The following is a 13448-nucleotide window of genomic DNA, read 5'->3' as shown; positions in this document are numbered from 1 at the left end:
TGTATGGATGTGAAGGAAGCCAGGTGTATAATTTTAGACACTTTTTAAATTACGGGATCACTCAACATAATCAAATTAGGGTCGTTCATATGTACGTGTTAGGTAACATATGAACTTTTTTACTACATCATTATATTGTACTCTTTTTATGACGACTTTCTTATAAAATAACTATAAAAACACTCTTTGTTACCAAAGTCCCAATAAATACAAATTTATTCAAAACACAGAAAAAATCTTAATACATCTCCTAATCAAGGTTAAAAATATAATAAAATCCATCCCAAACTTTTATGTACACATTTAAATGGGAAACAATATAGACAAACTCGTAAAAAGCGTAATTTTGAATATAAATCTGTCCGATTGGGTGCGTGGCTACGGTGGGCATTTTTTATGAGCAGTTTTACTTAATAAAGTGTTTTAATAAATGTGTGAGGTGTTGACAGAATACTGGTAGGGTATAAAGTATGTTACTGCCTTCGTCTTTATGATTTTAGATGTAGTCGTAACATAACTATTACCTTCAGAATTATATCTCTCTTAACCTACATTTTAATTCGACGATTTTACTTACTGCAGTTGAATACCTTTTTTTATTTTTTTATTTATTTTATTTTATTTATTTAATATATTGTAGTTACATTTTTATGTACAATATTTTACCATTTCTAAACATTTATATATATGGCAAAATAATAGTTTTAGATTCGCTGTGCCTCTCAAAAAAAAGAGACTGAACTCTTGTGCTTGGAGAGGGACTTACACTCAAGGTTTAATGTTTTATATAATTATTGGTTTAATAGTCTTTTTTATATTTTTTTTTCGAGATTTATATGTGATGGGCATTAATTTTTTTCTTAAAAATTTTTATATCTTCTGTTTATTTTATTTATTTAGGGAGTTTATTATTTATTACCTATGCATAATATTACGCATATGTATATACATACACGTTTATCACTTAAAATTAGACGTTTTACAAACCTAATTGGACGGCTTACAACTCAAATTGTATGTTTTACCAAAGAAATTGGACATGATTTTTTTTTTAATATAAAAAGAGATATTGATGAATACATTCAATATAGAACTCACGATTCGAAGTAGTATTGAAAATCTTGTCTGAAAACTTCAGTACACATCGCGCGCATTGACTATAACAGCGCGCCTCGCAGACTTGCCAACATGACGATTAACGCACTTGCTAGTCTTAAGAATAAAAAATGTGGGTAGGTATTCACACTGATAGTAAATGTACTACTAATATGAATATTATGTCCGCCTCCGTAGTGTAATGGTCAGCACGCTTGGCTACCGTTCTGGAGGTCCCGGGTTCGATTCCCAGGGGGGGGTCAAATAAATATAAGTGATTTTTTTACTGTAATATTTATTCAATATTACCCTGGACTGGTACCTGAAGCGGAGGGCTGATCACCTTTCCTTCATGTGTAAACGATCAAGATAACACTGCGTTTATATGAGGGAGTGACCTATGCGCCATTGGGGTGCGGATAAGGGTTTTATTATTTATTATTATAATATAAATTTATTATTTACAATTTAAATTAATTATTCAATACAATAAAGTAGTGAAATGCGCTAACCATTTCATCATTACATTTTTTTTTTAATCATACTTTTTTTTAAAATCAAAGTTGAATGATTAAAAAAGGCTTTGTTTTATTTTCCTAAGACTATTACTGTCATGATTATGGTGAAAGTAAAATAGGGTGACTCTGCCCGATCAAAAAGAATAATGGAGACTGTCTTCGTGGGAACGGATCGTTTGGAAAGTCATAAAATAAGCTCTAAACTTAAATCTTGAACAAATTGATTTTTTTATTGTTTCGTGTAAGACAAAATGGTCCCCCTAATGAAGCATTCGACAGGACACTTACCCTGATAATAATATATAAATAAATAATAAAAAAAAAACATTTCCGTAGTGTGGTTGTCAATTACGGGTAGAATGGTGAATGATACACGTGTATAAAGTGTCAGCCTATGACAGGTCTTAAGCCCTGTAAATATTCAGACTTAAATTTTCTTTTACAACTGTATTAATATGTCAAAATATATAAAAAAAACGTATTCCTCCCGATATCCGTAATATCGGATTCGGTAAAAAGGATTCTTTTATTTTTTGACATCTCAACATAGATGACGAAGAATATAGAAGTTTGGGTACATATCATTATTCTCATGGCACTGTACATGCGAATTCACTGGAGACATCTATGGTTGGTTTGCGATAGCTTTTATTTAGCAGAGACCCTTTCATTGGTTTTAATAACTCCTAAGTGGAGAGTATCCAGATTTGTGAACAATTCTTGGGACACTTAAAATGTTGTGAAGAAAAGCCTTTCATATTGAATAATCTACATTATTTACTTAACGTAGTATCTTTTTACTGTAATTCTAGTCCTGGATTAACTTAAGAATGAACACAAGAATGAATTGTATAATTTATGATCAATATAACACTGCATTATTTGATAAAGTTTCTTATGCACCATTATGTGCAGTAAATGAACGACACAGAAGATTTTTTTTATTTCAATATAATACACAATTATATGAGCCAAGAAAATATTAACAAATCCTCTAGAAAAATGTCAATACGTGTTCATCAAAACTTTTTTTACGATTTCGTCAAAATAATATAAGAATTAAATTGCCACTAAATAATTTTACGATGTAAATAATTTTACGAAATTCGTTATTTCACACGTAGAGCTTTAGGCTAGAATCGGTTATCGAAGCAATGAAACGGTGTTTGATAATGATGTTGAATACGTCGAAACACGTGTCACAATAGATTTTAATAAATAGTGGTATTTACCGAGTAAAGTTGAACATAAAAAAGCCATGAAAGATTCGTAAAATTTGGTTACCACATCCAACGCGAGTTTATTGTCTCGGCCGTAAAATAATAAAAACATCCGTATATATGAATTCATATTGATAATAGAAGGTATTTGACGAAAAGCAGATACATCCCGGCATTTCCGATGTAATATTAATAGAAAGCAAATCTATCCCAAGCAGGAATATAAAAACCAAACTTTTAAATATTATTTTAGACCATGGGTGGCCATGTATATGCAGTAGGAAATAAACATAACCAGTTAACCGTAACGCCGCTTCAACGCATGGGGTAGGCAGAGAGGATAGAAGGCCATACTAGGCTATCTCAAAGAGCTGTGTATTCTAGACGAATTGATCGATAGATGTCTCACGCTCCGATCAGCTACAAGAACTGCTATCGGTAAAGTAATTTTACCAACTTAACTTTTAGGCCTAGAGAGACCTCGTACGTTTTGCCGAGTTATACGTAAATTACCATAAAGTAATTAAATGCTCATGAAAAAAAAATGTGATAGATTGATCTACTCAAATCGATGTTGGCCAGAATTTATTTACTTTATCTTATACAAAATTACAAATTACACATTACGGTAATGAGCCTTCACTGAGTTTTTCCGTTCCGAGGGCACATTTAACAAAATTTTGCAACTTTTACGATTTCGTAGTATTTAATGTTTTTTAAAGAGATGTGGTGATGTCTTGTTTGATTTTTTTAATGTATTTTAAATGTGTTAATTGTGTGCTTTGCTATGGGGTGCTTTTTTGTGTTATGTGAGAGTAATTCTATAAAGTATGTGTTTAATAAGCATGCAAGCATGTGTTTATAAGAATAGTTTTAGCATATGGTTGTTAGACTGTCACAATATCTATTTTTTTTTAAATATTTCCTCTGTGGTGGTTTGTCTCAGAGTTTTAAGTATTATTTTCAAAATGATCAAAATTAAAAGTGAAGTACCTATTCAAAATTAACGTAAGACTGAGCCTGACATAATTAAATAGATTATGAAAGATTCTTCGAAATTGTTATGACATGTAGAGAAAATGGTTCACGAGAGGATTAGATACTAAAGCTGTGTACTCGTATATGGGAACATGGTAGAAGAAGTCTACATAATAATAAAATTTTAAAAAACATTAGGATATATAAAAGCATTTTATAAAACCTGTAGACTGCACAACACCTGTTTACAATAGTTGAAAACTGCAAAGCGTACAACATAAAAAATAATGATTCGCTATGAATATTAAGTTGAGTTATTTGGCGTTTATTTATTCTTGAAAACAGGCTAATTAGTCCTGGTCCTGGACTCAAGATGGCATATTTCGTCCCTAAATTGTTGTTTTGGTCCTTTAGCAGGTAGTAACATGTGGACTGCATATTGTTACGGAAGCATAACTGTGAGGATATTCTTATAAATGTGGTAAGATTTAATATATTATGGTTGTGACTAGTAGTTTATAATTTTAATATAATTTTAAGCTTAAGACCTGCTTCAAGTGATAAATTTATACACATAAAGCATATGTCAAAAAACAGATATATGAACGAAGATGTAGATACACTCAAAATATTTATAAAAATTTACAAATTGCCATTTTCGTAAAATATTACCTCAAGGACGCTTCACTGTGATTAAATTAGGAAAAAGGGCGTCGTGGAAACGATTTAGCCAACAATTGCGTTTTTTTCTAAAGATCATCTCACTCTCACTGTTTCTAACCGCTAGTGAAAGAGCACTTTATGCCATCGGTCCTACAACAGCAAAGGCTCGCTCGACAAATATAGTGCGCTGGTTGCGAGCTGTGCAAAATCATATTACAGGTGGAGTCGTTGTAGCTGATCTAAGCGCTCAAGTCTCAACGTCTGTCAACCAATTGCATCAAGTCTGGATTGCATAGCTCTTTTAGATACTTTGGAGCCATATTACGCATTGATCTCCTTACAATGATACGAGTATTACATAATTTTAAAAAATCACGATAAACGTCCATTAAAAAATTGAAAATGTATATTAGCAACACATTTATTATCTTGTCCGTAAATTATTTTAAATGAAAATTTTCACAAGAGAAGAATAACGTATGTTGATTAAAACTGGCTGATAACATTTACTTAGTTAATTTAAGAAATTAGCAATTACGCTAATGTCCAGAACGCCGTTCGGAAAATCGAGATAAAATTCCGAACGGTCACAAACACAAAACAGAATGTTTATTTGAAAGGACTGTTTTTTCATTATCAAACATACATTTATGTGCGCATACAGATACAATGAATGAAGCTTTTTCACTGGACAGAAGCTTTATGAAAAAAAACACTGAACTTTTTGTGCCGAACCGTGGGGAACAAAAGTACAAAAAAGCAACGCTGATACAACTGCCAGATAATGGCGTACGAACAGATGTCTTCAATCTGTGGAGACCGTGAATAATAAATAGGCACCAACCTAAACAAATGATTTTTATTTTCTGAATTCAATTGGCTAATTGAGAGCCTGATCGCCATGGATCTTTCTCGAAAGACATCTAGAGGAAGACCAAAAAATTCATGGATTCTACAGAAAGATAATGATTCGAAGGCATGACCTAGGTGACGTTGTATATGATAGAAGGACCTACAACCTGAGGATGAAAAGAGCTGATCCTAACAGTCTACAAAGACGTTAAGTTGGGATGGAGCTAGAAAGAAGACGAACTTGAATTAGCTATTTTTAATTACTTTCCAAGTTGCCACTGATAAATAGTATAAGGAACGGCTCTAACTCCCTCTTTATCTTTTAACATATTTTAATCCAAAGACACAACACTGATTGTTCCTACACACACATACACAATATCTTCACGAATGCATAAGGCGCAGGATTCGTTCTGTCTCCATCTTTTAGTATTGTCTTTTCCATCCATGGATTTTGAGCGATCCGTTCACTGTCAGTTTTTGGTCGCAATAAAATTTTTAATTTTTAATCTTCAAGAATGTTTCAAAAAACTTTCATTTATCGTTCACATTGTGTAAAACTACCTACTTAAAAACATTGCTTCACGGCTACCGGTTTCAATTTGTTTGTAATGTGTTTTTCATATATACCTTCCCTACCTTACTATTCTACATGCAGACAAGCCTCTAAAAGTAGAGGTTTTGCGAGTTATCCCTTTAATAATAAAAAAATAAAAAAATACTACAGAGCGATGACGAATGAACAAATAAACTTTCTAAAATCATGTTTCAGTTTTTATTAGACGAATAGTTATAGGAACCTACGTTTGAGAACCTGCATATTAGGCAGACAAAGTGGGCGTGTCTTCATCTACCTAGTAGGTAGTCACTTTGCAATCTCTCGTGCTCATGTCCCTTTGCATCTGAAAACATCCCGTACTTTCTGCACACACCGTACATACCGCCTTATGCGTTGTCTTGTGAATTATATCTGAATAATGTCGCCTGCATAATGATGCGAGATGAATAAAATTACACTCCGCTCTCCCCGCCTTCAGGTCCCCTTTGTGACGCGAAAAATATTTAATGCATTGTGTCTTGGCAACGCTTTGTGCGCTGATGAAGCGCTGATGATTTAGACGTCGCGCTGAATGGATGAAGATGTCACTGCGAGATTGGATCGGATGCAAATGAAGATTGCGAGAGAGAATTGTGCGGAGATTACCGTGTGGACCCGACGTTAAACGCCAATGTTACTGAGAGAAAAACGTACAGAAAAGAATCAAAATCTTACATCACCAATAAAAAATATAATATACCATATCTACTGACATAAACATGTCATAAGTATAATTAGATTTTAATTAATAATTTTAGTTTTACTTAGTAAATACCACTATATCGTGAAATCTATTGTGACACGTGTTTCTATGCATTCCACATCATTTTCAAACACCTTACGGTGTTTGAAAATGATTCAGAATGTATCGAAACATGTGTCGCAATAGATTTTAAGAAATAATGGTATTTATCAAGTAAAACTTGAATTAAAAAATGGTTAGATGTTACCACAAAGTGACTGGGGAATTAATTAATGAAAATAATGTAATTGTTTACATAGTTTTTTTAGCACGATTTTTAGTTCGGAATTATTATTTTTTGGTTTGACATCAACTTTGTCCAATAGCATGTTGATTAAAATATAATAAATACAATTATTGTATAATGTAAACACGTTTAGTTTCGAGAACTCGGATAATCTCCTTTACAGGTGAATTCAGCAAAGTTTGTATTTTCAACATATCTCAAATTTAGGTTTTTCACATATGGTGTTTGATAATGATGTTGAATATATCGAGACACGTATCTCAAAAAGTTTCAAAAATTACTGTTGTTCAAACCATGTTCATGTTTCAATTTTAAAATACAAAACTAACAAGTAAACGTTGTTTAGTAGATCAGTCTGATGATATGAGCAATGATGAAACCCGGTGGTTGGTCATATAAAATAAATGTTTTAAAAAAAAAACTGAATAGTTTTTGTTTCATTTTATGTATAACTAACATATACTTATGAAATAAAATATAAAGTTCTATTTAAAATTTAATGGACTTGTTATGATCAAATAGACAATAGATTTACGTTAGTATATTTGCTTTACAGTTTTATTTAAAAAGAAAACAAAATGTGTAAAAGCAACACAAGTATGAATGATGTCTTCGAAGATCTTAATTTTACACAAAAGAAAATATGCTAAGGAGATAATTTTTCATAAACCCTCTTTATCCCTTAATGTGCTTAGATTAGTTGTTTTCTTCCCTCCATTATCTCGCCGTGGAATCCACATTATCAGATTGATCATTATGCAAAGCATCTCTCGTCAGTCTGGAGCTATTATGAAAGTAGCGAACCACCCCTTCTGTGCAGGATACAAACAGATTGTTAAACACCAACAAAAGCTCTCGTCCGAGCATTTCCTTTCAAAGCTCTACGTGGAAAATGCCCGCTTTGTAGTGGGCCCTTTGTTGCCCGGTCTTGGCTATTCAGGGTTTGTTCCCAAACACAATGCGTCCTGGTTGAAAAGGTCATGAATTCATTTGGGTATATTAATAAGGCTTTGAAGGAACGCAGATTAGGGTCAGGTGGTTCAAAGGAGACAGTGTTTTGGGGTGGCATTGTTGCTTGACTGATGGCTGTGTATGAATTGTTGTCATCGGCGTGGGATGCTGTCATAATGGTCATTTGTCTTCAGGCTAAGCGTATGATGGATACTCCAGGACTCTGAGATATGCACATTCTCGGCTTATAATACACAAAAACCGAGTATTGTCTAACGTCCAACCTAATGAAACCTTAGAACCTACTTCTAGATGTAATACTTTACAATCCATTAAGAAAACCTATTTTTTTATTATTTATAAACTCGATATTTTTAAAACGGTTTTTTTCTAAATTTTAAAACAATGATTTGTTATATCTACAAAGCTAAAATCGAATGAATTAACCCTTATCTATACCTACCCATAGGGAAATCCAGAGGTGGATTTAGTCTTGATTATTATTATTCTCATGAAGGTTAGGTGATCATTCTTGCACCTCAGGTACCAGTCCATGTTAACATTAAATCTTAATTTATTTCTTCTAAGCCATAATTTTTACAATTAAAACAACATATACTTAAAATATATTGTAAAATATATTATGAATAGTACAAACGTAATAAACACTGCGTTTAAAAAGTTTTTTTAAAATTTTGTTCGGATAAATCCAAAAATCCATTGTGAAACGTGTTCCGACATATTCCGTACTATTTTACTCTTATCGAAAATTGTTCGCAAAACAACGAAATGCGTATCATAATACGTTTCAGGAAATATTGGTATTCAGCAAGTAAACTTAATAAAAAGACAAGATAGATACGCCATAATGTGAAACCCGAGTCAATTAGTGGAATATCACATTCATAAAAAGTGTCAACAATAATAATACAGTCATAAAGAAGTGAAATTAATTGAACCTTGGTCTTGTTTGTGGAAAACAATCAAATTGATACAAGATTACGATAAGTTTTGAGAATAAATCCCGCAAATATGTTTACAACCATTGTAAAATAATTATTTGCGTAAGTTAATCCTCTATTTTCTCGGCACGTTGAAATTTAAATTCCTACCTTTGCGTGGTCTTGTTGCGCCAGGAGTTGCTCCCTCACTAGCTGCAGTTGCAGGATCATTTCCGACAGGCGCCTCTCCCTCTCCAGGAGGCTCTGCCCCGTCAGGGGGCCCCCGCCGGCCAGGGCTTGCTGCAGGGCTGCGGCCTCCAGCGCCGCCTGGGACTCCACTGAAGACAGGTCACTGAAGAAAACAAAAACAATGCCATTGATATACAACTACTAACTATTAATACCATCACGCCGTTTACAGGGGTAGGTAGAGAGGACGGAACGCCACACTCTTCTGTCCTGACATACACTCCTCGCCTCCTTCGCATCCTGTATCTAGTCATGCATGCCCTCCGATTACGTAGACTTTTGACACCGCCAGATTTTAGGTTCTGATTGATCTGATCGTGCCAAGTCTTTTTCAGTCGTCCTCGTTCTGTTTTCGCTCTCACATTCGCCACATATATTTTCTTAGTCATTCTCTCGTTATCCATTCGCTCCACATGTCCATACCACCGCAAAGAACTCTTTCTAATCTTTCAATACACTATCAGTGATTCCATATTTGTTTCAAATATAAATATTTATGTTCATGTTATATGCATGATTCTTACAAAAATGGATTTTTCTCGTTTGCATAAGTGACTCTTCGCTTGGCGTATTAAAATATCCATATGGATATAGTAAGTTATATTACTAACATCTTCATTGTCGTTTTATGGTCTTATAACGGACCATAGTTGAAAAATCCGACCGCAAATGCGTTTAACGCTCTGCTGTAAAAACCTTCGTTTACAAATATGCGGTCGGAAGTTATTAAGGGGCGCTAAATTTTACAGCGGCTAATAAAGTTATATATTTCGAATTTGGCCAAAAGTGGGAGCTAAAGTAGCTAAATGTGGTACATGTCATAACCACTTGAAATTTCTACCACATATTGTATAGATATAAGTAAATATGCGTTTTTTTTAAGATCTAAAATGCTCGTATAAATTCTTTTGAGTTTTTTGTTATTTATTATTTTGTTCTTCAATTTATGTTGTTTTGTGTATCAACCAAATATTAACGCGAACTTAACAATTTGTAATATTACTGTCCGCCTCCATAGTGTAATGGTCAGCATGCTCGCCTACCGTTCTGGAGGTCCCAGGTTCGATTCCCAGGGGGGTTTAATAAATATAAGTGATTTTTTCACTCTAATATTTATTCAATATTACACTGGACTGGTACCTGAAGTGGAGGGCTGATCACCTTTCCTTCATGTGTAATCGATCGAGATAACACTGCATTTATATAAAGCAGTGCCCTATGCACCATTGGGGTGCGGTAAGGGATTTTCAACATTACTGAAATCTCAACATAAATGAAAAAGAACATGGAAGTCTGGGCATTTACAGGGTTTGCGAAGTGTCATTGTGTAGTTAAGTGATCACTTTACATACGTGTAACTTTCATCAATTCTATCCATGATTGACAATTTCTAGATGCTTTCAATTATACATCCTTCTTCCTCTGAGTTGAGATGTCAAAATGTAAGAAAAAACTCCAGTTATAGTAACTAAAATATATAACTAACACTAAAGTGGAGATAATCAGATTTGTGGACAAGTATTTGGACTCACTTAAAATTTTGGTAGTTATTATAGCTTTACTCCCCATGTTTTCATATTACGTACAATGTACATACATTGTAAACACATACAATTTAAAAAATAATAATTACAATTTTAAATAGTATATTTTATTCATTGTTTCGGCATTTACTTTGTGGTAAGACAAGTTAAAATTATTAAAGAAAACAGTTGCTTTTATATCACTCAAGTCGTATAAAAGTGTTTTCTTTAGTCATTTTAAATAGTCTATATTAATAGGTATCTTGTTTATTGCTTGTCTTTAGAATAGGTATTTGAAGAAGTACATAAGGAAAACCTGTCTTATTTAATAAAGATTGCATTTCTTATCCGTTGCAAGGAAAGCTGCTGAGAAAATAGAATAATATAGATGCACTCCAGTATCAGGAATGCATACAACAGCATCGTGCAACGGTGCTACTGTGTGTGCTTGTAAATTATTCATGATTTTGGCTTGCAACGGGAAAAAGGATGCAGTTTGTAGTGCATTCCGTATGCGGTCTACTCTGTGCTAAAACACACAGCTAAAACACACCCCCTTCTAACTTATGTTGCCCTGGTAGATATATTAGCGAAGGCACATGGAACGCGACTAAAGGGGTAGGTGTGCATTGTTATTCAATTCGTTTGCAATATAAATATTAAGTGCATTTCGAATCGAGTTTAAATGCACATATGAATTATTCACTCTTTCGTTTGTAGTGCTAATACTTCGAATTTAATTACTTTTTAAAGGGTCCTTACAATAAAACGGATAAGCTTAAAATAGCATAGCTTTCTTTCTATATATATATATATATATATATATATATATATATATATATATATATATATATATATATATATATATATATATATATATACAAATATAAATTAAATTAATTGAGACGTGTCTTATGTATATGAATATAATCTAGGATTAGGACATCATATACAAATGGAAAGAACTTCTGTTTAATAAAGGCTTTCTCATCTCACCTTGGATGGCTATATTGAACTCACACATACTGTGTTACGAGTCTGATCAATATATCTTGAAGTTTCAAGAATTTGAGTAGTGTGATTGTCAATCATGGGTAGAATAAGTGAATGTTACACGTCTGTAAAGTGATCACTTAACCCAGTCCTGTAAATGCCCAGACATCCATTATCTTCTTCATCTATGTTGAGATGTCAAAAATGTATTGAATTTAGATGCAAAAATGTACGCAATTCAGTTAATAAAGAGTACCTACTAGAAAATTTACTTTTCAATCACACAATTACTCCTTACCTCCCCATGGCGCTAAGTCGAGCTCTTTCGGAGGAAACAAGAAAATGATTGTCCCCAGCGGGGCGCGTGGGGGTGAGACAATAGGAGGGCGGAGGGTGAAGGGAGGAGGGGGAAGGGTGAATGGGGGGGGGAAGCAGTATGAAAACCGGCAATAAAGTTGTCAGTTACAGTAATATGAAGGAGCCAAGAGTCGTGCTGGGATGGCACTTGAAAATTAGGAAGGGCCATCTGCCATCTAATATTAGTAACTTTTTAGAAAAAACTCTTATAACAAGAGTATGTCATCAGTCTTATCTTACAAAAGTTTATTATTTTATGAAATTTTAATGGAAAATTTGCCTTGTGTGATGCAGATGCAAAATATCCCAAATTACTTTATTCACAAAACGTAAAACAATAATTAGGATGTGATCTAAAACATTTGGACAAATTCAAAATACTGCACAATTTTTTATAAGCGAGGTGAATGCATTTAATCACTAGGCTGATTTAAAGAATGTAAAAATGTGATACATAAAAACTTCTATCATTGGTATTTGGAAACCAAATGTTTCATAACCTATATCAAAACAATTTACAATACTGTTAAAATTAAATGCTTTAGCAAAATTAAAAAAAAAAAAAAATATTTATCTATAATTTAGTAAAATGAATAAAAATTCAGTGAAAGTCCCTCTCCAAGCACAAGAGCTTCGTCTTACTTTTGGAGAGGCTTAACGTAACTAATATAATATATAGAAATGTAGCTAATTAATTAAATTGTAATATTTTTTCTAACTACCATATTTTAAACAAATTTTAAAAACTGGTTAAAGGAGTGTCATAGATAAAAGAAAATGGCCATTTATACTTTATTATATTACTTGTTCAAACTTTTAATTTTTATTTTTCAGAATAAACTTAAGTTGATAAATAAATGTAAGATATTAATAAACATACAAAATAAAAAAGAATAAGTCAGAATTTCTATATTTCTACCTCACAGATTGTGAGAATCATTTGTTTTGCAAAATGGTGATAGGTTTATCCCAAATTTTTCAAAATGCCCTCTTCATACGACAATAGCCGGTTGCTACACTGAGTGAGTAGCTACATCACAGATTTTAGGTCCTTATTCTTTTCAATTACCTTCTATTGTAAGGGCGTTTTGCCCCCGACTTTTGTAATTGTGTTTTCTTTCTTTACAAATATTAATTTTCAAATAAAATATTTGTAATGCCTTAGATAATCATTTGCTTTTGACATCACACAGAAACAATAGGTTAATTTGCAGCTATTGTTGGCAATTAAAACACAACAATAATTAAAATAAAATAATAACAATATTTTTCTAATTTGTAAACCGCAATTTTCATAAAATATCGTCACAAGGGTGCGTTACTCTATATATTAGATATTTTCCAATTTTTTTGTTCCGAATGGAAAAAAAACAGGTTTGCATACTCGTACTCATTATAAAAGTTGTACGCTGCTGATAAGTAGGAGTTTACTGAGTTTAAATTTTTGATATAAGTATACCTTTTTAGTTGACTAGAAACATTTACAAAAAAAGTGAAGTTCGGCGTTTTTAGGCGTGAAGT

At 32.8% G+C, this 13448-nt stretch overlaps 1 protein-coding gene across 2 annotated transcripts in view; it reads right to left on the bottom strand.

The window, feature by feature from the left end:
• Positions 1–13448, bottom strand: part of LOC148309159 (uncharacterized) — a 466414-nt gene that overhangs the window by 119055 nt on the left and 333911 nt on the right. For both annotated transcript variants that reach the window (XM_088260540.1, XM_088260541.1), the window contains one exon: positions 8977–9157. In XM_088260540.1, coding sequence (XP_088116666.1) covers positions 8977–9157 — 181 coding nt within the window. The remainder of the gene's footprint in view (positions 1–8976; positions 9158–13448) is intronic.

This window comes from Brachycentrus maculatus, unplaced genomic scaffold (genome assembly GCF_059751285.1).
Source record: "Brachycentrus maculatus isolate JH-2025_06_01 unplaced genomic scaffold, ASM5975128v1 h1tg000138l, whole genome shotgun sequence".
Taxonomy (NCBI): domain Eukaryota; kingdom Metazoa; phylum Arthropoda; class Insecta; order Trichoptera; family Brachycentridae; genus Brachycentrus; species Brachycentrus maculatus.
The sequence above is the reverse complement of the archived record's forward strand: the minus strand, read 5'-3'. Positions and strand labels throughout refer to the sequence as shown.